Here is a 25,599-nt window from a genome sequence, read left to right as displayed (position 1 = left end):
TCATATCTGCGATCGAGCAGTGTATTGCTCCGTCGTCGAACTGCCAGGCTGAGTGAGTATAGAAGATGCTATGGCACTACCAAAGGCAGCGCACGAGTGAGCGAAAATAAAAACCGCTTATAAAGACGCTCCCGTGCCCACCCTTTGGAGTGCTTTCTTTCACGCAGTCTCAGCTGCGACGCTCTTTCTAGTAAGCCGGGCCAAGAATTATTGGCTGTTCCAAATCTTTATAAAAGACCCCTTTGCGCAGCCTTATCTCCCCCACCCTCCCCTTTATGTCAACATTTTCCTTACAACCGGATGACAACGCTCTTTAGGAGGTACCTCAGTAAAAGTTTGTTTCTGATTAAGGATATTTACAAATCTAGATTGCCTCATCAATCTAGATTCGTAATTATATACCTTGGCCAAAGTCACTTTGAAAGTCAAGCCGATCTGACTTGTCTTTTTGCCGTTGAACTGGCGACTCCTCTGAGTAAAGCCCTGAGTGAAATAGCCCAATTCAACTTCCGCTTTGTGTTGGCTTTGATGGTGTGTCCGCGCAGTCTACCTTGAGGCAACTTTGTGTTGGAATTCAGAAGTCAATACGGCGTGTGGATGGCATTCAGCGGCACTTGACGTGGTCGTGTGCTCGACGTCAAAAGCTTGATTCATTCTAATGGCGAAGTCGGATGATCAGTCGTTGGCAACCTATTTTGCCGGAAAACCGGCAATAGTTTTCGCGCTGTCAGTTTCCGGCCGACGCGCACCGTTCGCGTGGTGGTTCTCCGGCAAGCACCGGAAACTTTTCGGGCGGTTTTTTCGCCCGAGCTCCAAACGGCCGGGCAAGCAGGCGCCAGACTTTATCCGGTGCCGTCACTTCCGAAATGGGAAAAAATTTCTGTGAGAAAAAAATGAGCAAAAGACCGAAACTGATCTGAAGTCACTTCAGCAGCCACTACTCGAGTGAATCCAAGCCGTTGGGACATGGGTGACGGCGTCGACAGGCCTCACGCTATCGGTGTCGCGCGGGAGATACGAAGTAAACTGCCACCGTCTGGCGTTTCGTGTTCGGGCCCTGAGGGTGATGTGGTGTGAGGGAGGCGCATTTCTGGTGGCCGGTTCCGCCGGCTCGGTTTCGCCGGCGATTGACCAGCTGAAATCGCCATAAAGCTGTATCCGAGTTGTTTCCCGTTCAGTATAGAGCTACTGCTCTGTGCTATTTTGAGCATTGGCGCATAAGCCACATTTTTACTTGCTTTCAATAGCGATAAACTCGAACTTTCTGGGCTGTGTGGTTTGAGACTTGGCTTAGCATTTATAAACATGCATCATAACGAATTGTGCGCGTGTTAGTTAAGGCTAAACTCTATACTCAACTGGATAAATTGCTCATCTGAAACGTAAACTAGAGCAGCCACATCTCAAGGACAAGCCATCTCAACGGTGCCACGAGAGATGATTTTGCATAAAAAATAATTCTTGTGAACTATGTTTTTTTGTTTTTTTTTTGTTTTTCTAGCCAGTCCAAATCGCCCATGATGTTGAACCTGGACTTTTGGTTTAGGTTGGGGTTATTTATTGCGCACAGGGAAAGATATGTGCCAAATAAGTTTTTTCTTCGGCTCAAAACATTATTTGTATACCCCGAATCTTTGACAATGGGAAAAAGTCAGAAAACTCTTATTTACCTACAAATTCAGAACAGTTATGAAAGAAAAACAACTTTTAAAGACAGCGTATTTTTGCCCCTTTACGCATTTATATCCGCTAGATAATGGCGGGGATCTTAGCGGCCTATAACGATCGCAGGTTAATAATATTAGCGTCATCGGGATATTCCCGCACTTGACCGTGCCCTACATTCTTTTCAATCGTTATTAGCACTTAAATTGGTAGCTTGACTGTACAAACCTGCTGTGGAACATGGCATTTGGCCCGGACTATTGCGAAAATGAACATCGCTCACTGAGTAGAAAAAAGAATAATGTAACTAAACCAATAGTATTCTGATAATTTTAATGAAGCTACGCACTATTTACTGCGCCGAAAGCATAAAAAGTGACTCATGTTGTTCTCCGGTCAAAAGAAAAAATCCATCTGAATGGCGCCACCTTCTTGGCTTGACGAGATATGCTCCGTAAGCCAGGCAAAATTTGCCATGCCTGTTTGCGCTTTCGTCGACACTGTTACGATGCGATGTTATCGCTTATCGCTGTCGCGGCCGCAGCAGAACTGCTGAGTCAGGGGGGCGTACCTCTGGTGCTTGCTGCCGATATAAGCGGCATCGCCGGCAAGCTTTGTGCTCTTTTGGTTCCGGCTGCCGAACAATAAACGCTGCCAATTAAACGTCGGTCTCCGGATTCGTCGATTCTCCCGGAGAAACGTAACAGCTGGTGGCAGCGGTGGGATGGATCGACGACGCCGGGTTCCATGGGTGCTGTCGGTGAGTGCCTGAGGCTTCCTTTCCGTTCACCGAGCAGCTTAAGTGTTTAAGGCAGTTAGTTATGTGGTGTCGCCAAACGGTTGATACGGGCGCTGGGCAAAAGTAGCCAAACTTTTTTGGAAATTTCTGAACATGGATCCGATAAATCTCGCGGCGATTGTGAAGCCCGATTTAATGCTCTTAGCGGAAGAGCTGGGTGTTAAAGTGGTCAAGGCCATGAGAAAGCCCGAGATTATCAAGGCCATTGAAGATTGTGGCGCGGGCGCCGACGAAATTTCCGAGTGTTGGAGCGAGGTGCAGAAGAGACAAAGGGAAGCGGAACTTCACGCGGCTCAAGAAGGGCTTCGCGTTGCTCGAGAAAAACTTGAGCTAGAAATGCTTCAACGTAACTTTGACGCTGGTGAGGCCATTGTGGTGGATAACAGCTCGAAAAAGTTTGACATGCGAGCCCTTTTGCAACCTTTTCGCGTCGGCGGAGACATGGGTCTCTATTTAGTAAATTTCGAACGGGTTTGCGTTAAGATGGGTCTTGTAGAGTCGAGCTGGCCTCAAAGGCTCTTGAGTTTACTGCCAGCGGAGGTGGCCGACGTTTTGGCCCGACTAGATCCTACAGCAGCCGATGACTACGCGTCCGTAAAGTCATGCCTGCTTAGGAAGTTCAGGTTGTCGCCTGAAGCTTTTCGACAGAAATTTCGAGAGACAAGGAAAGGACCGGACGAAAGTTACGCGGAGTTCGCTTATAAGCTTAAAGGCTTTCTGGAAAGTTGGCTCCGTGGTGTCAACTCTTACGAGGATCGTGAAAAGGTGCTGGAGCAGATAGCACTAGAGCAGTTTCTCTCCTGTATTCCGACAGGTCTAAAGGAGTGGATTCAGGATAGACCGGAAGTAGAAACGGTGCAAAAAGCTGCAGATTACGCGGATGAGTACTGCTCTAGGCACGGGAAGAAAGTTGTTGAAGAAAACCGTAGCTCAAACCGTTTCTACGAACGATGCGGACCTCGCACGTTCGTGAAGAAAGGCGCCGAAAAGGGCAAAGAGAGTGAAGTACCGACAAAGGGAGTGTCTGATTCAGACGAAAACAAACGTAAAATGAAGGCGTTCGAGGAGCGTAAACCAATAGTGTGCTACAGGTGTAAACAGCCTGGTCATGTCGCTTCTGGTTGCCGCGTCCCTAAAGTTGCTCCCGTTAACTTGTGTCTGGGAGAAGCGGAGGACTTACTCAGGCCGTATCTGTACGACATGAAAGTAAATGGTAAATTCTGCAAAGGTTTACGAGATACCGGCGCCACGTATGATCTGGTACACTCTTCGCTAGTGGAGCAAGAACATTTTACAGGCGACTGTGTGTGGATCCGTCAGGCCTTGGAAAATCGGGCAGTTAGTCTGCCCGTCGCTAAGGTAAAACTAAACGGACCTTTCGGAGTAGTGGAAACGGAAGCAGCTGTTTCTGACGGAGTGCTTCCAAACTGTCCGTACATACTGTCAAACAGAACTGCAAGGCAATTGAGCGAGTCGGGTATACCGCTTGACATGAATCCTGTTCTAGTCGTCACGCGCTCAATGACAACTAGTGCAGTGCCGGAAACACTTCAGACGGAAGCGCGCGCGTCGACTGGTAAAACCAGCAGCGGGCCCGATAAAGAGCCGAACGAAGGAGCTGACATGACCACGCTGGTTTCGCCGGAGAGCAGCAATTTTCGTGCGCTAGCCGGTGTAGATAAGCTTACGCTTATCGCCGAACAGTCATCCGACCCGAGTCTTTCAAAGTGTCGTGATAGCGTGGGAAAAGATATCAAGCCGAACATCTCCTTCTTTATGAGCAACGGCATTCTTTACCGTAGTTTCAAGGACAAATCGGGGAACGAGGTAGATCAGATTGTCGTTCCATCCAAGTATAGAATTGCATTACTCGAGCTTGCTCACGGAGAAGGGTGGTCGGGACACCTAGGAATCACAAAGACCAAGTGCAGGCTTTTGGCAGAATATTATTGGCCGGGCTGCTTTAAGGAGGCTGAGCAATTCGTCCGTTCTTGCGACACCTGCCAAAGAACAGGACGACCAAACGAGCGCCGAAAGGCGCCTCTCACACTAGTGCCCATAATCACGGAACCTTTCAAAAGGCTAGTGATAGACGTCGTAGGACCCCTACCTACAACTAAGACGGGTTTTAGGTACCTTCTAACGATATTATGCCCAGCCAGCAAGTTCCCAGAAGCCGTTCCAATGAAAGAGCAGACATCGGTCGAAGTAGTAGATAACTTGCTCTCGGTCTTTTCTCGGATCGGGTTTCCTAGTGAAATTCAATGTGATCTGGGTAGTGTTTTTACCAGTGCTCTAACAACCAGCTTTTTCGAGAGGTGTGGCATTAAGATTGTTCACAGTTCTGTAAGCCACCCGCAAAGTAACAGCGTAGAGAGAGCGCACTCGGTAATGAAGCGCATTCTCAGGGCCCTTTGTCACGAACAGAAAAAAGAGTGGGACTTGGCATTGCCCGCTATGCTTTTCGCGTTGCGAACCGTTGCTCACGAGTCAACTGGTTTCACGCCAGCGGAACTGGTCTATGGACGCAATTTGCGTTCACCTTTGCGGTTGCTGCGCGAGGGCTGGGAGGGTGAAGCCGAGAACCCAACAGTGGTGGAGTATGTGCTTTCCTTACTAAACCGTCTCCACAAAACGCGTGAGCTAGTTGAGGCTAACCTGGGAAAAGCGCAGTCGCGAGGTAAAACCTACTATGACAAAAACAGCCGCCTCCGAACGTTTAAGGTGGGTGACAAAGTCCTACTTTTGAGGTCTTCTAAGGCTCATAAGTTGGAATTGCAATGGGAAGGACCAGCAACGGTCCAGCAGAGGCTATCAGAGACAAATTACGTGGTAAAACTGCCAGGTCGCAGAAAAGAGGTCCGCATATACCATTGCAACCTTATGAAGCCGTACGTGGAAAGGGTGCAAGTAGTCAGCATTGCACTAAACCAACCAGAGGAAGTTCCTACACGAATTCCTGAGCTGGGAAAAACCGACGGGATCCTGACAATCGCCGAAGTCGTAGAGGCCGCAGTCGATAAGACGCTCACCCAAAACCAGTTTTCGGATCTTACGGCATTAATTGGCAAATACCAAAAATTGTTTTCAACTATTCCCGGAAGAACGAGTCTAGTCGAACATGACATCGAAGTGAGGACTCGGTCAAATATTCAGTGTAAGGCCTATCGCTTTTCCCCCCGCCAAGAAAAGCTATTAAAGGAGTCCGTAGATCAAATGCTAGAGCTAGGGTTGATTGAGCGGTGCGAGAGCGACTTCGTGTCTCCTATGATTCTGGTAGAGACTCCAGGAAAAGAACCTCGTCCCTGTGTGGACTACCGAAAGTTAAACGCGGTAACGGTAACAAAAGTCTACCCAATCCCTAATATCGAAACTTGCCTTGAGAAAGTAAGCAAAGCCAAGTTCATCTCAACCATCGACCTCGTTAGAGGTTACTGGCAAGTGCCACTTACCGCGAACGCCAGTAACCTTGCCGCCTTCATGACCCCGTTTGGTGTTTTTAAGCCGCTTGTCCTGAGCTTTGGACTGAAAAACGCACCCTATGCGTTTTCGAGACTGATGAATCTGGTACTGGTCGGAACCGAGTCTTTTGCGTTACCGTACCTAGACGACGTCGCTATATTTTCGGACACGTGGAGAGAGCACGTTCAGCACCTAGAACAGGTGTTCTCGCGCCTGCAAGACGCAGGACTTACAGTCAAGGCGAAAAAGTGTAAGTTTGGCCGAGGCGAAGTATCGTATCTCGGACACGTAGTCGGTCAAGGAATGAGACGTCCACAAGAACTCAAGGTTCAGGCCATTAAAGAGTTTCCCTTGCCACAAACAAAAAAAGATTTGATGTCCTTTATCGGACTGGTGAATTACTACCACCAGTACATTCCCCAGTTCTCTGAAAAGGCGAGTCCCCTGACGGATGCGCTCAAGAAAACTGAGCCCACTAAGATCAAATGGGACGATCGCAAGATAGAGGCGTTTGAGGCTCTTAAGTTAGCCTTGGCGACTCAGCCCGTATTAGTCAGCCCTGACTACACAAGACCCTTCTTAGTGCAGTGCGACGCCAGCGAAAAAGGACTCGGCGTCGTTCTAAGCCAAGAAAATGAAGGGGAAGAGCACCCCGTTTTGTTTGCCAGCAGGAAGCTAACTTCAAGGGAGCAAGCCTACAGTACCATCGAAAAAGAATGCGCTTGTCTCGTATGGGCTGTAGAAAAGCTTCGCTGCTATCTCTATGGTTCGGAGTTTATTTTAATTACAGATCATAGACCGCTCACATGGCTTCAGCAGCTGTCCCCCAAAAACGGTCGCTTGTTACGCTGGAGCTTGACCCTCCAGGAATATTCTTTCTTGGTTCGACATAAAAAAGGAAAGCTTCATGCGAACGCAGATTGTCTGAGCCGAGCGCTCTAACCGGCGCACAGTGCGATTTTCTGTTTCTTTTGTCTCATCTGCACATTTGTAAATAGTTCCATTCAATTTCATTCATTAGCTGTCTATTCCCGAAAGATCGGGAACGATATTTTCAAAAAATTCTGGCGGCGTTTGGGGCATATTTTGTAACCTATTTCTTTTGAATAATTCGTGCTCTCGGTGAGTGGAAAGGGCGTTTCGGGTGCCTCCGCAGTTTCTGTGGTGCTTGGTTGTTGTTGGCCCTTCTCATTCCCCTCAGAAGCACGACGGACCTCTGTTGTCATCCCGACGTCCTGGCACCGACGGCACGTGACAGCCGCTGCTACTCCTGGGCCGCTGGCGACTTTGGCTCATGGTCGCAAGGATCGCCATCACCGCTCCTTCCTGCTCCTCTCGGACCGCACAGTCGACGCTTCCGACCAGTCAAGGACACTGAAAACTGCAGTGACGGTGTTGGGCCGCGCGTCGACGCTTCCGGCCAGTCTCGCAGACGGTGTTGGGCCCTGCGTCTCCAGGACTTCCGCCCTTCGGATCAGCGCAAGCTGAACCTGTATACGCTGTGAAGGTTTCTTCGAGCAACGACTGTGAAGTTCTGCGCAAGCAGCACTAGGATTACGCCGTTCGTTTGTCTGTCGAACATTCCCAAGGACGTGCTTGAAACCTGGAGAGTGGCGGGAAAATTGTTTTATGCGGTTTCGCCCTAAAAGGGGGAGGAGTTGTTACGATGCGATGTTATCGCTTATCGCTGTCGCGGCCGCAGCAGAACTGCTGAGTCAGGGGGGCGTACCTCTGGTGCTTGCTGCCGATATAAGCGGCATCGCCGGCAAGCTTTGTGCTCTTTTGGTTCCGGCTGCCGAACAATAAACGCTGCCAATTAAACGTCGGTCTCCGGATTCGTCGATTCTCCCGGAGAAACGTAACAACACCCCTTCCACGTGAAATAACCCCAATTCAGCTATTGCTTGCTGTTCTTTTTTGCTGCTGTGCCGGCGCACTACACTCGGGGCATCTTAAGTGGAAATGAAGAAGTGATGAAGGTGTCTGCATGGGCCTTGAGCGGGGCTCGAGGTGGATGTGCGCTTGGCGCCCCCCCCCCCCCCCCCCACCCCCCCCCCCCCCCCCACCCCCTTTCATTTCTTTATTATTCCAGAAAGCTGTCTGCAAGCTGTACCCCCCTTTATCAAAAGCTTCTGGTCGGTTCTAGTTTCGGCGTTCGTGCAAATGACTGATTTTTCCTTGGTTTCCAAAGCGGTGAACGCACACTTGTTGAACCGTTGGGATTGCATGCAGGGGGGGGGGGGGGGGGCGGCGATTTGTGAATACGTACCTTAGCGGCGTGCGGCCGAATTACCAACGCTAGCAATCATTCCGCACTGGCTAAATTCCTCATGCACAGCACGAGGAGGTGCAGCCATGTCTCTAGGACTAGTTTTTCTTTTCGTTCACTGGCCGGATTAGCAGTGTCTTTTTGTTTGCAATGATGTGGCTCGTGTGCTGACCGCGAGCTTTATAAATTTACGGCATATGTCTGAATACTGTTCAAAGAAAAGGCTTCTCGTCAGTGACATATTCAGATTTTGGGCGTGTTGTGCGCGTTTTTCGAAGCTACGAAAGTACCGTTTGATTGCGAATTCGCACGGTGTAGAAAGGTCTATATTGGACTTATTTGGAGGCAGGAAGACTTTTCCGTTTCAAGTTCCTGAACGTCCTTTGTCGGGGTTCTGAATATGAAAATGTGTTCAATACGCAATGCTCCAGAGAATATTATAGTGGTTCAATCATCACGTTTCTGCACGTGAGTTTGATCCTCTTTCTGTTGTCTTGTTCCTACTACATTTGAAATATTCGTTTTTAAATTCTTGTACAATTGCTGTACAACAAATCATTTTACATGTAAATTTAGGTTCCTTGAACCGCATAATCAATGTGCTTATGAGCTAACACTATTGCGGAAATTTGCCTGAGTTGCCCAAAAATTGATTTTGTTTTTTAGACGGAGAAAAAGTTATTTGTTGCGTAGTATTTCGAGTTCGACATATACTGGAAAGAATTTAGCACTCCTACCTACTTTACTAAATTTCGATATTGTAAAAAAATTGTAAAACACATTAATATGCACATATATTGTTCATGTCAGGTTTGTACACAGTGTGCTCCCAAAGGAGTACACTCACACAGCCAAGAAAATAACCCAAGTCACGCTGCACTTGAGGAGTTGTATTTATAATTGCATCAATCCCAAACAGCGCTGTACAAAAAAAAAAAAAATCGATTCTGACCTCTTCTGTTTTTTGGGCGTTTTTGTTTTTTATTTATTTCGAATGATACTTCAGAAACAAATTCAGACCAGCACGATAAGACCTCAAGACCTTTTGTGTATGTTCTAAACGCGAGTCACTTAGCGCAGCATATTAATTTGTGAAACATTCCTATGAGAATTAACGCTAAAAAACATATGCAAATGAAAAAAAAAAAGAATGTTTAAAAGCCTAGATGAGAACATGATGTTACGAAATAAATTGACAGCGAAAGAAAACATTTAGAGCTATATTTATAGCGCGAAACCAATTTGTAGTTGGTGCCCGCGGGAGCCGCTGCTAGTCACGTGGTAGACCTCTTCGTCGCCGCGCTGCGCCGCCGCCGTCGCGCTTTAAAGGGACAATGAAGACGATTTTATTTAATTTTTTTAAATGGTGTTTTAGTGCTTTTTGGGAATATAGCATGCCGCCCAATTTTTAGTAGACATTTATGACGCGTATTTATGTGCCTACGAAAGAGGTAAAGAAACCGAAACTGAACCATCTCCAGTCTCGTTTCTGGGCCTCTGAAAACAGAGGTGACGTAGGAGTGACGTCAAGTGTGAATAGTCGGTATCGGTAGTATTTAGGAGATCGAGACTCTGGTTACCGCGGTGGGTTATAGCAGCGCGGTGGCGCGGTCGTTGCGCCGACTCTGTCAACATGGACGAATGCCGCTCTCGCGAGCGAGTTCGAGCTTCCGTTCAGTGACCGAACACCAACGGAACAGGAGTACGTGTGTGGCGGCCTCTGCCATCACCCGACGGAGACCGCCCAGCCGGCAAGGAGCGACCCGCATGCCGAAGGACGGACGCGGGGGAGATGCCGAAGGGAAAGCGGCAGCGATCCCGCCGTTCCGGGATCCGGTTCCTCCGCGGACTTCCTCTTTTCGTCGTCAAAGAACACGAACAGCAACCCACACGTGAAAACTAGCGTCGCCCAAACGAATACTGGTCTTCAGTCGACCGTTAGAACAGCCATCTACAGCTACCATTTTGCAAAATCTTTCGAGAACCGTGTTCTTTTTTAATTTTATTTTGTTGGCCCATAGTTGCTCGTTGCCGGTTTCACGTCCAGCGTACAAAGAAAAAAACAATGATGCTGCTTTATTTACGGGTTAGTAATCATTTCCGATCCGATTTATACTTTTGATGGTTATTCAACCGGAAATTAGAACAGTATTTCTAAAAATCGCGAACCAAAACGTGACCGAGGGCACGTTTCTCGTCTCGAACAATCGCTGACGCGTCTCTTGTGACGTCGCGCTCCTTGGCCCCGCATCGGTCACGTGAGCTCCGCTTTTCCTGGTTTCTCCCGCAACTCTTGGGGCGTCGCCCCAGTCGATCCCGGTACGATTATTACCGCGACTGTTTAATTGATTTGCGCGGCACACAAGCGCCGGTTTCGGCTGAAATTTGGGCAATGTAGCCTGAGACGTGCCTGGAACCCAGTTCAATCGCCAAAAAGATCTCCGAAATTGCCTTCATTGTCCCTTTAAGTAGGGGACACATGAACAGTGAAGTTGGGCGCCGCGCGGTGCTCTGTATGACGCACCACCTGGTGATACGCGGCAATATTTTTGGATCCAAAAACACATTGACGCCAAACGCCCGTCGTGCGAAGGACAAAGTTGCTGGTCCGAAATCGGCACCGAGAGTAGAGCGACTGGTGTGTTCGATATACTGTTAGGAAGAAGGAGTGGTACCGCAGAGTGGCGCGCGCTCGACGAGCATTCAGAGAGCTCGGACTGTTCCCGGACGAATGTCACCCCTACTATCCATCCTGTAACTAATCATTCCTCATTAAATCACCCTATATTTGTAACCTAATACGTGATGGAGGTGCAGCAAAATCCCCAACCTTCCCCTCCGCTCATCTGACCTGGTGCTGCGCAGCGGCCGCTTCACCTCTGCAACCATGCCCGATGAGACCGCCAACACAACGGACCAGCGGCCTCTACACATCAAGAATCGCCAACGTGACCCCCCCGAATTCGCCGGTACCCCTGATTCAGACGTCCAAGACTGGCTGAAGAATTATGACCGCGTGAGTCAGCATAATCGTCGGGACGACATGATCAAGCTCGCCAACGTTGTCTTTTTCTTGAAAGGCACAGCACTACAATGGTTCGACAACCACGAAACCGAAATCAATTCATGGGACGCGTTCAAAGCCGCCTTTGCGGACGTCTTTGACACACCTGAACGCCGCAGACAGCATGCCAAGGACAAGCTTTCCAAGCGGTACCAAGCCGCCTCTGAATCTTCGATCTCTTATATCGAAGACATACTCCGCCTTAGCAGTCGCGTCAATGCAGCTATGCCAGAGGACGAGAAAATCAGGCACCTCTTCAAAGGGTTGTTTCAGCAACTGTTTTCTGTCGTCGCACCCAAATCGCCTCCGACCGTCCACCAGCTCATTGCGGAATGTAAGAAGTACGAAGAGCTACAAAGCGGCCGGATCCTCAACGCTTCGTTTGAACGCCTCCCGGAAGTGTCTGCCCCATCTTCCGCCGGTGAGCTTTCTACTCTTATACGAAGAATCATTCGCGAAGAATTACGCGAATTTGCGGCTTCCTTTCGCCCCTCCGCCGACATTTCACGCCCACAAACCGAGACTTCTAGTGTTCAGCAAGTCATCAAGGATGAACTTCGAGCTGCGCTTGGCCCCATCGCACCGGTTCCTTGCCCTCACGTCCCGCCGCCTGCCTTCTCGCCGCCCATCTGCGCCTTGCAGCACGCATCCCCACACCTCTGCCCCGTGCAGCATTTGAATAACGTTTCCCCACCTCCTCGACGTTACGGACCACCCCGAAGAACTGAGGCATATCGCACCGAAGACAACCGTCCCGTATGCTTCTACTGCCACTCACCTGGCCACGTTATTCGCTACTGCCGCCGCCGTATTCAGTCCGAGACATACAATCGCAACCCCACTTCTACACTACCCTTCAACGACCACAACCCCAGCCGCACCTCCGACGACCGCCGCAACTGGAGTCCTCCCCCTTTTCCTGGTTCTCGGCGTGGCCGGTCCTCATCCCCCTACCCTCGACGCCGCTCTGTCTCGCCGTTTATTGATGCCACTGCTACATCTCCACCGTCAAACTAAACAACGCAGCCTGTCGTGACACAGGAGGTCAGGCTGCATCGCCGTCAACAGCCCCAAATCCTCCTTCTCTTGGCCCTACCACTATCGCCGTCGAAATTGGAGGAGAAAAAGTCGCAGCTATAATAGACACAGGTGCAGCGAATTCCTGCATTTCTAATCAACTCCGTCGCCGTTTGCACCAAGTGTTAACTCCACCATCTCCTGGACATTTCCTTCGCATGGGAAACAGTGACCTCGTACAACCTCTCGGTCACTGCACTATGCCGGTTCAGATCGGTCGTACTTCCTACATAATTCTGTTCACTGTACTAGAAAACTGTGTCGTCGACGTTATATTGGGATGGGATTTTCTTTCGGCCACTGACGCGACCATTGACTGCGCCAGCCGGGAATTGCTCTTGAACTCTTTGCCGACTACTGACACCGCCTGTGAACCTTACCCCATTTTTCTTCATGCCAGTGGTGATTACATCTTACCTCCCCTCTCGGCTGCCTATATCACACTCATGCCGAACCGTCCTCTTCCATGCACCTCCGGTCTTATCGAGCCCATCGCCAGCCTTGTCACAAAAAAGCCTGTCATCATCCCCTACTGCATCGCCGACATACTTCAAGGACAGGTTTCTCTCTTCATCACCAACACCTCAGTTGAGCCCCAAATTGTACCCCGTGGTGCCCGCTTGGCTACACTCGCTACTCATATATACGACAACTTCGTACCCCTTTCTGACAGTATTAACATTCAGACCTTGCCAGCCCCTCCGGACGCCAACATGCACGTTGCGAAGATGATAGACACCCGCTCATCTGACGGCCAAAAAGAAGCTTTAACCCAGCTTCTTCTTTCATATCACGACCTCTTCGATTTCGACAATCGACCCCTTGCGCAGACGTCGGAGGTCTCCCATCACATCGAAACGGGCGAAGCCTCTCCCGTTCGAAGTCGTCCCTACCGAGTTTCATCGGCAGAGCGCCAGGTCATTCACAAACACGTCACTGATATGCTTCGCAAGAAAATAATTGAACCCTCATCAAGCCCCTGGTCGTCACCTGTAGTCCTCGTAAAGAAAAAAGATGGAACCTGGCGCTTTGCGTAGATTACCGACGCTTAAGCAAAATTACTTCCAAGGACGTCTACCCTCTACCCAGAATTGACGACACTCTCGACACTCTTCAAGGATCATCCTTCTTCTCTTCAATGGACCTTCGCAGTGGCTATTGGCAGATACCCGTTGCGGATATTGACAAACCTGAAACTGCCTTCATTACCTCCGCCGGCCTCTATCAGTTTAACGTCACGCCCTTTGGTTTGTGTAATGCCCCAGCCACATTCGAAAGAATGATGGACACTGTGCTGCGTGGTCTCACCTGGAAAATATGCCTATGTTATCTAGACGATATCTTTGTTTTTTCCCGTTCATTCTCTCAACACTTGGACAGGCTAAAGCACGTCCTCGACTGCTTTCGATCAGCCCACCTCCAGCTTAACTAAAAAAAATGTGTCTTTGGAGCACGCCAAATCAAGGTTTTGGGTCACATTGTCAGCGCTGACGGAATTCGCCCTGACCCATCCAAGGTACAAGCCGTTTCCGAATTTCCAGTGCCCAAACATTTGAAAGACGTGCGCGCCTTCCTCGGTCTTTGCACCTATTTTCGGAAATTCATACCCGGATTCGCCCACATCGCTGAACCCCTGAACTCATTTCTCCGTAACAAGGCAACCTTCCAATGGAGTCGCGAACAACACGATGCCTACCAAGCCCTCAAGACTGCCTTGACAACCGTTCCAGTTCTTGATCATTTCATCCCAGGCGCCGACACGGAGATCCGCACAGATGCCAGCGGCCACGGCATCGGCGCTGTGTTGGCCCAGAACGTCTCCGGTGTTCATCGTGTGATTGCCTATGCAAGTCGTACGCTTACAAAATGCGAGCGAAACTACAGTATAACAGAACGCGAGTGTCTGGCTGTTGTTTGGGCAATTTCAAAATTCCGTCCTTATCTCTATGGCAAACACTTCACTATCGTCACTGATCACCATGCGTTATGCTGGTTAACAACGTTAAAAGATTCTTCCGGACGTCTTGGACGCTGGTCCTTGAAGTTACAAGACTACACGTTTACTGTGCACTACAAATCTGGCAAGGGACACCTCGACGCGGACAGTCTTTCAAGATGCCCACTTCCCCCTGCGTCGCGACGTACACCTTCCGCCGACCCTGACACAACAACGGCCGTCTTAGACTACATCGACATTGCTGCCGCACAACAGTCTGATCCTTCCTTACACCCCATCATTCACCACTTACAGGACTTATATCAGAACCCTCCTGCGCAAATTCTACGCCGTGCCCGTCTATTCCAACTCAGGAATGGAGTCCTCTATAGGCGGAACTATGACGTCCACGGACGCGCTTGGCTTTTGGTTATCCCCAGACAACTACAAAGAGATGTCATTCAAGCTAACCATGACGACGCAACAGCCGGACATCTCGGATTTGCCGAAACGTACTTCTGCATACGGAGTCGTAACTTCTGGACGGGCATGACCCGCACCATCAACAAATATGTTCGGGCGTGTCACGACTGCCAGACGAAGAAAAGACCTACCACCAGGCTTTCTGGTAGACTACAACCGATTCCGCAACCATACCAACCATTCCAGCGTATAGGAATCGACTTTCTCGGTCCTTTTCCTCTGTCGACAAGCGGGAACACGTGGATCATTGTAGCTATTGATCATTTGACACGCTATGCTGAGACAACTTCTGTACCCGCCGCCAACGCCGATGAATTTGCTAATTTTTTTCTGCACTCCATTCTCTTGCGTCATGGAGATCCCCAGTTTATAATTAGTGATCGTGGCGCTCCCTTTCTCTCTCAAGTCATTGAAGACGTCTTTCGGCTTTCTTCCACAGTCCACAAAGTCACAAGCGCCTACCATCCCCAAACAAATGGACTGACCGAGCGCTTGAACCACACACTTGCCGACATGGTTTCAATGTATGCTGCTGACCATCATACCAACTGGGACATCATTCTTCCCTACGTAACATATGCATATAATACGGCACGGCAGTCTACAACCGGCTACTCTCGATACTACCTCCTCTATGCCCGCGAACCCTTCACACCTCTGGATACCATTTTGCCCTACACACCTGACACCTTGGTTCAGCCGTCCGCAGCAGAGATCACATCCAGAGAAGAGGACGCTCGCCAACTCGCCCGCATGCACACCCAGGAATCGCAGCAGCACCAGAAGCTACGTTACGATGCATGTCATCTGCCTACCACCTACGACATTGGCGACGAAGTTCTCTTGTGGACTCCCTTGCGCGCACCCGGCAAGCCTCAAAAACTCCTCAAGCAATTCGTCGGCCCGTTCCGTGTCGTCCGTCAACTTTCTTTCAACAACTACGAAGTTGCGCCTGTTACCCCGCCCCTTGATCATCGTTCAAGATCTTGTGACGTGGTCCACATAAGCCGTATGAAACCTTACTATCGTCGTGATACGTAAGCCTCCCAAACCCACCTGATGACCGGTGCCTGCACCGACGGGGCGAATATTGTTAGGAAGAAGTGGTACCGCAGAGTGGCGCGCGCTCGACGAGCATTCAGAGAGCTCGGACTGTTCCCGGACGAATGTCACCCCTACTATCCATCCTGTATCTAATCATTCCTCATTAAATCACCCTATATTTGTAACCTAATAATACGTTGAAGATCACTGCTTTAACGCAAGCGGTCAAACGAGAAGTCTTTGACCGGGTAGCAGTGTTTTCTCCATTTCCGGCATACCCGCGGAAAGCAGTGAGCATCGTAGAGACGGTCAGCGATTATTTTATATTTTAGTTAGTTGCATTTAAGTCTCGATATCTTTTGACAGAGTTTCTAACAGCCGTGCATCTGCGAAACCTCGCTCATTTTCGGCCAGCTTAATATTTCTCTAATTTCTCAAATTTCCGATAGGGAATTTGAGAAATTTCAGTGATAGGTCAGGCGCAATGAATTTTCGCGATCGTGAGAGGTATGCTGTGTATTCATTACCCTAGGGTGGATTATTCGCGAAACCAATTCGCGGAAGTCATTATCGTGAGGGTTATTTTTTTTTTGTTGGTACTGAAAATAATAAAACAGGCTCAAAAACGAAATAATAGACGAAAGTTCATGTTTACAACCATAATAAAAAAGAAAACAACTTTTGGTTCTTCCATTGGGACTATAAGCTCCTTCATTATTTCAGAGGCGTATACAAAGTTACAATAAAATATCCGAGAAAAAGGAATCCAGCTTGTCTTAAGCGGCATTCGAATCCTTTAAAACAAAAACAAACAAAAAATTATTTGGTTACTTTTTTTTTTTTTTTTTTTTTTTTTTTTTGTGGTACGCAGGCTTTAAACACGGAACAGAGCACCCCTTTTAGAGTTGCCTCTTTTTTGCCCTGAGTAAGATGGCCGCCGACCGGTTAATCTGGCTTTACCCGGTCGCAGGGGAGAGTGTGGGAGACCGCCAGTTGAGAAGTTTTATATTTATTTATTTGCAAATACCTTGAGCGTCCCGAGGGGCATTACAAAAGGGACTGGTGGATTAGTGTGAGGCGAAACTTGGTGTTATCTGTGATGGTCACGATGTTATCGGGAAGGCCATTCCAGTCCATAATAGTTTCGAGTAAAGGCTTGTTCACACATGCAGCGGAGCGCTACAAGCATAGCGCTTACCTCGCGCTAAGCGCGTGCTGACGGGAGCGTTCACCAGCTTTGTATCGCACCGTCAAAACTGTTGCTCATGGCAGACGATAAGTAGCTGACGGCACGTGAGAAGCGCTACATCAGCGCTCCGCTGCATGTGAGAACCGGCCTTAATAGTGAATGCTGGTAGGCTGTAGATTTGGTCTTAAATCGGGCAATCTTGCATCTGTGGTCCAGTCTTGAAGAAACATAGTTGGGTGGGCTAAAGAGAGACTGATTTAAGGGGGAGAGTATTACACTTTATGCAGGAGGAAAGGTCTGGAAATATTGCGACGCAAAGAAGGGTCCCGGAGGGTCCATTGAGACTTAATTTCAGTGACACTGGAAAGACGAGAGTAATCGGAAAGAATGAAACGAACTGCACGGTTTTCGTCTGCTTCAATTGCATTGGCGAGAAATGAATGGTGGGGATTCCAGATAGATGGGGGCGTATTCTAGTTTATGGCGAACAAGAATAATATAGAGAAGTCTTTTGAGGTTAGAAGGTGCAGACTTGAAATAACGCCGAATATAACCAAGACAGCCATTAGCTGAGAATATGATCTTATCGACATGAACATTCTAGGACAAATTATTGGTTAAATAAACACCTAGATATCTGTATTCGGTAGTGGTCTGGAGGGCGGTGTCACTCAGTGTTAATGTGGTTACTTGGGGAAAAGACGAGCGCGTAAAACCTAAGTGCATGCATTTATTAATGTTTAGGGACATTTGCCAAGTACGGAACCAGAGGGAAATTTCGCTAATGTTATACAACCTGCTTGGGCGCACCGCGCCCAAATATCCAGAGCGACCAGGTCGTGGGGCCGTCGCGCCGCGAGGCGCCTACGTCGCAGGGACATTGAGACCCCAGCACCGGTTGTTATGGACACTGGCGCGCGCTGCCGCGCAGAGCACGTTTTACTCAGTCATGTGTCTCCTGGGACAGGAGCTTAAGTCCCCAGAACCCCAACACCGCAGCCCCCCGCTGAGCGTGGCGCGCCGCCTATTGAACCCGTTTCTTCACGCCGCCGCTGGAAGGGAACTGTCCGGCGTGCCGCCGCCGTCTTATTTCTGAGTGGCTCACAGGTCCATGGGGTGGTACAGCTCGCGCTCTTTAATGAGCCTTTTTGTGCTCTAAAAGGGGCTTATTAATATTAGTTTTTTTTCGTTGCACTTAAATGAAGGGTTAATAGAAAATTACAGGAGATCGCTCGAGCTTCTTCTTTAAGAGTGGCACGCGATAGCTAAACGAGGTCATGCTGTTATAACGTCATAACTCTATCGACCAATCAGGAGTTTTCCGTTCCCCCGACCCCGACGCCGGCTTTTTTGTGACACTAGCTCGTTAACACTATCGCGTTAATGAATATATTTTAGGGCACATAGGAAGCGCCCGAAAGAGCGCTAGTACCTTGGGAGTATGCATCTTTTCCACAAGGGCACAGCCATCTTGAATTGTGTGACGTCTAGTATACGGTAAAACATCGTTTTGATCTCTCCACACCGCTAGAAGGTGTTTACAAAAAATGCCTGATTGCCACATATTCTTGTTTTGCCTCACGTGTAATTTATCGAACATTGCAGGTCGAAATATTGTTTATTTCTCCGTCCAATTTGCCAGATACGGAACCCCCGTGACTGAGAACGACAGGAAGCAGAAAACGTCTATAGCGGACACTTCTACGCAGACACCCGCGGGTAGAAACTACAAATTCGTTCCGCACCGTAAATATAACTAATTTTAATTTCGTTATAATTTTTTTATGACATCTTAGGTCCATCCGGGCTGTTTGATAAAGAAATATTTTTTTTTGTATATGTTAATTAAACTACGATGCCAAAAATTCATGAAAATGTAGCGCCTAATTATCGGAACGTTCAAAATTTACATTTTTCTAGACTGTGAGCAAATTTCGTTCCTTTTGTTGATAAAACCTAATGGAAATATGCTCTCGCCTTTTTCCCGACTAGACCTTCATGAAAAGGGGTATTTTTCCTCTTCCAGGATTGTGAAGTGAATTATTATAAACAAAAACATCTCGGGAATAACCAACTTCAAAATGTGTAACAAAGCAAGTGCTTAAACGTTTTTATTTTTTTAGTGTATGGTATGCTAGTTCAGAATATTTAGCACACTTAAAAAATATGGCAATTATTAGTTCAATTTTACAATACAGTATTTCACACTGAATGTTCGCCTAAATTGTGAACTTAATTTTTGGAAACAAATTAAAAATTTCTGATGCTAGCAGGCTGATTCTCGAAGAAATGCTTTAGAATTCCGCGTCGCGGTTGTATATAACAAAGCATGATAGATGCAGCCTTTCAGCACTTCTCCACGAGGCGAACATTCGCTAAACCCCTATACCCCCGGGTGCCATCAAATCAGGCCGCTCAGCGTTCTCATGAAAGACAAAGTCCCCACAGGATTGGCTGGTTATAGAGAGCCACGGCGTCCTGCAACACCTAGCAACCGAGGTGCAGTGGGAGACACCAGTGCAAGGCGTACTCGGACCGCCAGCTGGTCTCCGCAAGGCGGCGTCTACGGGTGGCCAAAGGTAGAGGAACTGTAGAGGCTCGGCAAGGAGAGCCCGAGTATCGTGTTCCTTCTCTTTTCGCCCCCAACTCCGTATTGGCGGAGAAGCGATCTCGTGCACCGAGCTGGATCCAAAGTTCATGCGTGAAAGCGACCTCGCAGGTGCCGAGTTTCGGGCAAAGCCTATTTCTCGCTTTAAGTTTGCAAAGTATACATCCTACACTAAACTCATACCACCTTGAAGATCACTTGACCATTTAACATTATCTATATGGCCACCGCGTACAGTATGTTCACGTGTTGTTTTATAACGCACGCGATATTTTAAATCATGTTTCCTATGTCTGGGCAGCAGACGAGACGGAGGGCGATTGCGCTGCTCGCGTCTGCGGCGCTCGCGGAGGAATACGCGTCCGGCACATCCGGGAAACTCTGATCACACAACAACGCACCGCTACGGCTTGCGAAGGGACGACGTCTTCGTTAGCTACTGCTTCCTTCCGAGTGCACAGTGAGAACAGAAGAAAAATGACGGGACGATGGCTCACGCGCGGTGTGTCACTGCACTATATCTTATCTGCTCCCCACGCACGCCGCCTCACAGCCACGCCATCCGCACCTCCGGGGCTCCTGCAGACTCGACGGCCGCTTCTCGCAGTGCAGCTTTGATCCAACATGGCCTCCCTGGGTGCACCATTTATATAATCTGCTCTCCAAGCGGGGTTTGTTCAGTTAGTCTAGCCTAAGGTTGGTTAATAGTTCGTAATTAGCCATCCGCAGGCTGTCGCCTTGAAGCAGTGTGAACGGGGGAACCGGGGTGGGTTAACACGCACGCAGTGGGCGCGTTACGTCCGTGCTCCGGAGCGCGAGAATTTGGCGCTCCTTTAACTAAACACACAGGAGTGCCGCCAGAGAGTGACACTCGAGCGCGCTCTTTGTGTACCGAGTATTTCTCGGAGCGCGAATGACTTCTTCGCGCTCCGTGATGTTACGTAAAGAAACAAGATGGCTGGGCTGTTGTCGAGACGCTCGAGACCATCAAGACGAAAGGCGTATCCGAACCGCTGCCCGTTTTCAGTTGATCAGCTCTTAATCCAGCCGGTAAGAACGATTTGGTTTGAAAGCCATGCAAGACAGCAATAAGCGTTCCGGAAAAGGTTTGTTCGTCCATGTCGCCTGAGAACGAATTCATCTATCAAGCGGTGGCGTGGCGATAGCACGGGGGCAGAAAAGTTTTCGAGATGAAAAGACAGTCAGGCAGCTGCCCCTTTAAAGGAGCTGTGCAACAATTTTTGTACTTTGCGCAAATACCGCTTAGAACAGATCCCTGACGTTAATGACCTATGAAACACGCGTTCGTTTTTCACTTCACGCAATAGAAGTCCCAGAAGAAAATTAAAGAAAAACGAGCAGCGTTCACCCCCTCAACTCGCAGCGAGAACAAGTGGCCACGTGATATGGAGCCGATTGTATGCCGCCAATGTTGATCATAGCCACGCGCTGGTGTTGGCAAAGCACAGGACACGCGCTGAGTTCCAGACATTGTTATGGCTCGGCTATTGTCGTCGTTGCAGCGATTGGACACGGGCCACTACCCGAATGCTTCTCGAGCTAGTAATTATCACGAGCCCAAATCGAGTGTCCACGCAGGGGCTCGGGTCCAATCTATGAACCGCATTCAAATATCGTCACTTGGGTGTCCTGCGAACCCCACGTTACGTCATCAAATTCTGCAAAGGAGAGATTGAACGAAAATAATTGCTTTTGTCCTTGAAATGTCACCGCAACAAAGGAGTTTCTTGGCCAGTAGCGTTGCGTGCGAGTATCCTTGAGTCCCAGGTGTGCCAGTAAGCTCGTGTCAAGTGAAAAACATTCCAATTAAATATCGTTGCACAGCTCCTTTAAAAATGTTTATCCTAGCTGCATCGAATAAAGAAACTTGAATTTGAAAGCCGAAGCATCAGCTAGTGTTGCGGGAAAGGTGTTTTTCATGCTTCTCGCCTTAAAACGAATTGACGTGTGAAATCGACGGTGTGCCGGGATCGGCGTAGCTTCCGTCTCGCGCTGCAACACGGAACACCGAGATATCTGACAAGTTGGTGGGTTTCCTGCGTCGACAAGCGGGTTGACGAATGTTGTTGATTTAAATCCGAACTGCATGCGCGGTCAATAAATAGATCGGCCAAAGTAACTTTCCACAAATGTGCTCGAAGCGATTCGATCAAACATTCAAAGAAAATTTAAACGTTCGTAGAAATTTCATAACTTCGCCTTCTCTTTTACTTTAAACTCTGCCGCTCCACACAGCCCTAAATTAATTTATCTTCGAAATAAATTCGGCTTCTGCCACCAGTATCCACGAGATACCGGGGTCGTCATAACCGTGCGGTCGGAAGGAGCTCGTGTGGCTTGTCGATAGTTTTGGTGTGTCACGTTGCTGTACTTCATGCGCCGTTTAGTTTCTGCTTGAAACTCCAAGCTTCAGAGTAGGAGTAAAGGAGCACGGACTTGGCGCGCCCCGTGATAAACCCGCCGTCCTCCACTGCGTGGCGCCGAAATTGGCGAAGGGTGGCGACGCCGGCGATCTTCGGTTGCTGGGTGTTACGTCTCGGCGTCAGAATCCAGTGCGGCCTCCGTTGCTATGCCTCCTATCACCCAGCCCCTGAAAATATGCATCCGCAGCCATCTGTCGGCACTTGCCGGTGTATCTTAACCAGTTTCCAGAGTCAGCGGGGCTGTGACGCCATGCTATGGCGACTTTGCGAATGTTAGATATATGTGCTCTAAACAAGTATAAGGTCGCCGCATGTCCCGGGTCAGTCATGCTAACGAATTGATATTGAACTAAGTCACTGTTTCCACCAAGAGTTACAAATGAAAACTACAATGATTCAATGGCTAGGTGCAGAGTTAACCCATTTTATAATAAAAGTGACAAAGTGTTCTCATCAGACATTAGGGAGTTATGTATTACAAAGAAAGAAACTAGAGCTAAGTCAAAATGGTACTGTCATATATTTTTGTTTAGAGTGCAGCTCATAGGTGCCCGTTTCCGGGTTGGGCGCGTCGCCGTCAGCGTAACCGCGCGCGTTGCATTATGGGACGTCACAGATTCCCGGCTAAATTTAGCCGGGAAACTGAATTGGTGTTGAGGTCACGTGACGTCGATTTTCCCGCTAAATTTAGCGAGGAAGCTTAAACCGCCAAAATTAGCGGGAAAAATTTCCGGCCAAATTCAGTGGGGAAATTGACGTCCCGTGACATCAACAGCAATTCAGTTTCCCCGTTATATTTAGCGGGGAAAACGACATCACATCATTTTGTGTCACGTCATCCATGAGCGAATTCGATCGGGAGGACGAAAGACGAAGTGGAGGAGGAGGGGAGGGTACGGACGAGGAGGAGGGGCATACCTTTTCCGTCGTACCCTCACCTCCTCCTGCTCACGAGCACCTTTCTGATTTCCCGTTACAGAGATTTCTAAACATCTTTATTTTGTTTTGATATGCAGGAATGAAAAAGGCCTTCCCGACGATACGAATGACCTTAGATGGCTTCGTCGACAGGTGTCCTAGTGAGCTGTAGAGGTCTTTTCATGAGCGCATTTATTTTATGCATCTTCAACGTCATCTTTTCACCTTCAATGCCAAGTTTCATTTTTGACCTTCCTCACCAGTTGACTTATATTTCTACGTGCCTCACATCTTGACTTCACTATTACTCCGCGCCGTGGATTTTCTTCGGCACGGGCCACTCAACTGTCTGCCACGTTGCGGCTGCATGTGCTGAGATCTAAGGCACATGAATATTGTGAATTATTCGTTTGACCATATCCTCGCATAGGTGCTATTCTGTGGCGTAGACTGAATTAATTAACATAATTCTTTACTTAGCTTCTAAGCTTAATATGAAGTAAGAGTATGCATAATGTGGAGCGAAATATGTTTTACTACGCAACAAAGGCTGCTGTTTTACGACGCACATCTGACAAGGTTAAAGTTTTTATTGTGATCATATAAACGAATGCTATATATTTTATGTGTATGTTTCCATAAACTACTTTCATATTATAAGCCTAGTAATAATAAAACACTAAGGAAATAAAAAAGGTGCTTGAGGTAATCGATTCTGATTTTGCTAGATTTTTCTAAAACTGCGTTTTTTTTAAAATGTATGTAACCGAGTTTGGTGCATATAATATTGTACCACTGCTAAAAAAAAGCAAAATGCATGCTTTCGAGCGGTGTCAAATTCGTTAAGATGTCTTAAATAAATCACACATAAAATATGAAAGCTTGCGAAAAATAAAAAAAAGGAAAGAAAATTGACCTCTGTTAAAAATATATTCAAAACTACCGAAAATTACTCTATTTATTAGACATAATAAAATGTATCTCTATAGTCTCACAAAAGGTCCTAGTGCTGTAGCTTCAAAAGTGATAAATAAAAAGGAGTCAGACATGGAACCACCGACTGGGGGTGAAAAGTCACTTCTCGCCTCGGCCGTTTCAATGATCAATAACTTGAAGAAACAAAATTCGACAATATTTTATTTCAAGAATGATTCCAAAACAAAGGTTTTTGTTCAAAGTAAATATTAGACTCCAGATCCGTGCCTGATTTGATATGAAGACGCCTACACATACATACATTTTAATCGAGTACAAGCCTGCGCTGCACTTTCAAAGAAACTGTGAAGAATTTTGACCTGGACCGGTTTAACGCCAGGATGTTGATTTGACTTTTGTGGGAGATTTGTTCCCGCTGTAATATTGTTCGGGGTGTCCAAATCCCGGTTATTAAGATACACTTTCGAGAATGTGTTCAATATGCAAAATTTTGACGGTGATCTAAAGAAAAATGAGACTGCAGTGAAAAATGAATGGAAGGCGTGACCAATTGACACCGTGTGTATCCATAGGTTAGATGCTGCCCCTAAAATGTAGGCATGAAAACCGGGCTCCGAATATTTTAACTAAATATGATTTCGGCGCAATTTTGAAATTCCTCCATTCAAGTTTTCGTTCGGTCTTCGGCCGGATGCGTCATACGTGGCGATGAAACTTACAATTTTAGGAACCATGGCTCTCGCGCACACGTAGAAACGTTGCAGATTCTCGCCTAGTATCGCTGAAAAGAAAAACAAGATAACGTCATCAAGGAAAGGAACAAGAAAGGACCAATATTAATGGCCGGAGGCGACTCACCGCATATGTTCACGTCGGCGGTGCACCGGACAGGCCTGGCCATCAGCAGTGACGCCAGGGCAACGAGCGAGACGAGCCTGGAGTGCGTCCGAACCATCTCTCTTCATGAACCTCGGGCGACAGGCGCGCATTTCCAAAGACCACGAAAACGCTGACCTAACTGAAAGACAGCTATTAGGACCGATACATTTTAAAATTAGGAAAACTGTTTGATCAGTACACCAAGCAACTAGCTCCGATAGGGTAAATACTTGAGCAAGTAATTTTGCGCAGGGCATAGTAAGCATTTAAAAGAAAAGATCAATTTATTTGCCGACATATCAATTATGAATCGTTACTGAAAGCATTAAATATAACGGTTGAATCTTATATTCGGTTTTGCAGCTTTTTTATACTTTGTAAGACTATCCACAAAGATATAAAAGACCCACGTCAAACAACTGAGGACCTTGCACCCAAAGTACGGCACAAGGGGTGTCGCGAGAGGACAAAACACTTCAACGACGAGGCTGGGCCCGTCACAAAACTGCTTGGATCGACCAAAGAGGTGACTCAGGACCAGTGTTGTATGCTTCACCGTTGAAGGTACAAATACGTTACCCGCAAACGTAATGCACGTTACTTTTGCTTTTTTTTATTCGTAAATTGACGGTAACAGCGTTTCTTGCCTTATTTTGGCGAGCGCGTTTTTCGAAACTGATCAAATGACGTTTTTACTTCAGTTTTTTTTTTTTTTTCTCTAAGTGGAATTTTTTTTTTTTTTTTTGCGTGGAAAAAAGACAGGCAAATATTTTTGAAGGAATGTGAAGAGAGTCAATAATTAATGACTTGTCGCCTATACTTCGCC

The 25,599-nt window shown here is 47.8% G+C and overlaps 1 protein-coding gene across 1 annotated transcript; it reads left to right on the top strand.

Annotated features, from left to right (window-relative positions):
• The first annotated feature begins 2,289 nt into the window (after positions 1–2,289).
• On the top strand, positions 2,290–7,741 carry LOC120843902. Its single transcript, XM_040215371.2, has one exon. It carries the CDS (start codon positions 2,558–2,560, stop codon positions 6,866–6,868), a length of 4,311 nt encoding a protein of 1,436 aa, XP_040071305.1. The 5' UTR covers positions 2,290–2,557; the 3' UTR covers positions 6,869–7,741.
• Positions 7,742–25,599: the final 17,858 nt, after the last annotated feature.

This window comes from Ixodes scapularis, unplaced genomic scaffold (assembly GCF_016920785.2).
Source record: "Ixodes scapularis isolate PalLabHiFi unplaced genomic scaffold, ASM1692078v2 PGA_scaffold1__304_contigs__length_218370807, whole genome shotgun sequence".
Taxonomy (NCBI): Eukaryota; Metazoa; Arthropoda; class Arachnida; order Ixodida; family Ixodidae; genus Ixodes; species Ixodes scapularis.
The sequence above is the reverse complement of the archived record's forward strand: the minus strand, read 5'-3'. Positions and strand labels throughout refer to the sequence as shown.

What these genes read in the sequence shown, in the direction of transcription:
- LOC120843902 (XM_040215371.2), top strand. Translation starts at nt 2,558, where the DNA reads ATGGATCCGATAAATCTCGCGGCGATTGTGAAGCCCGATTTAATGCTC.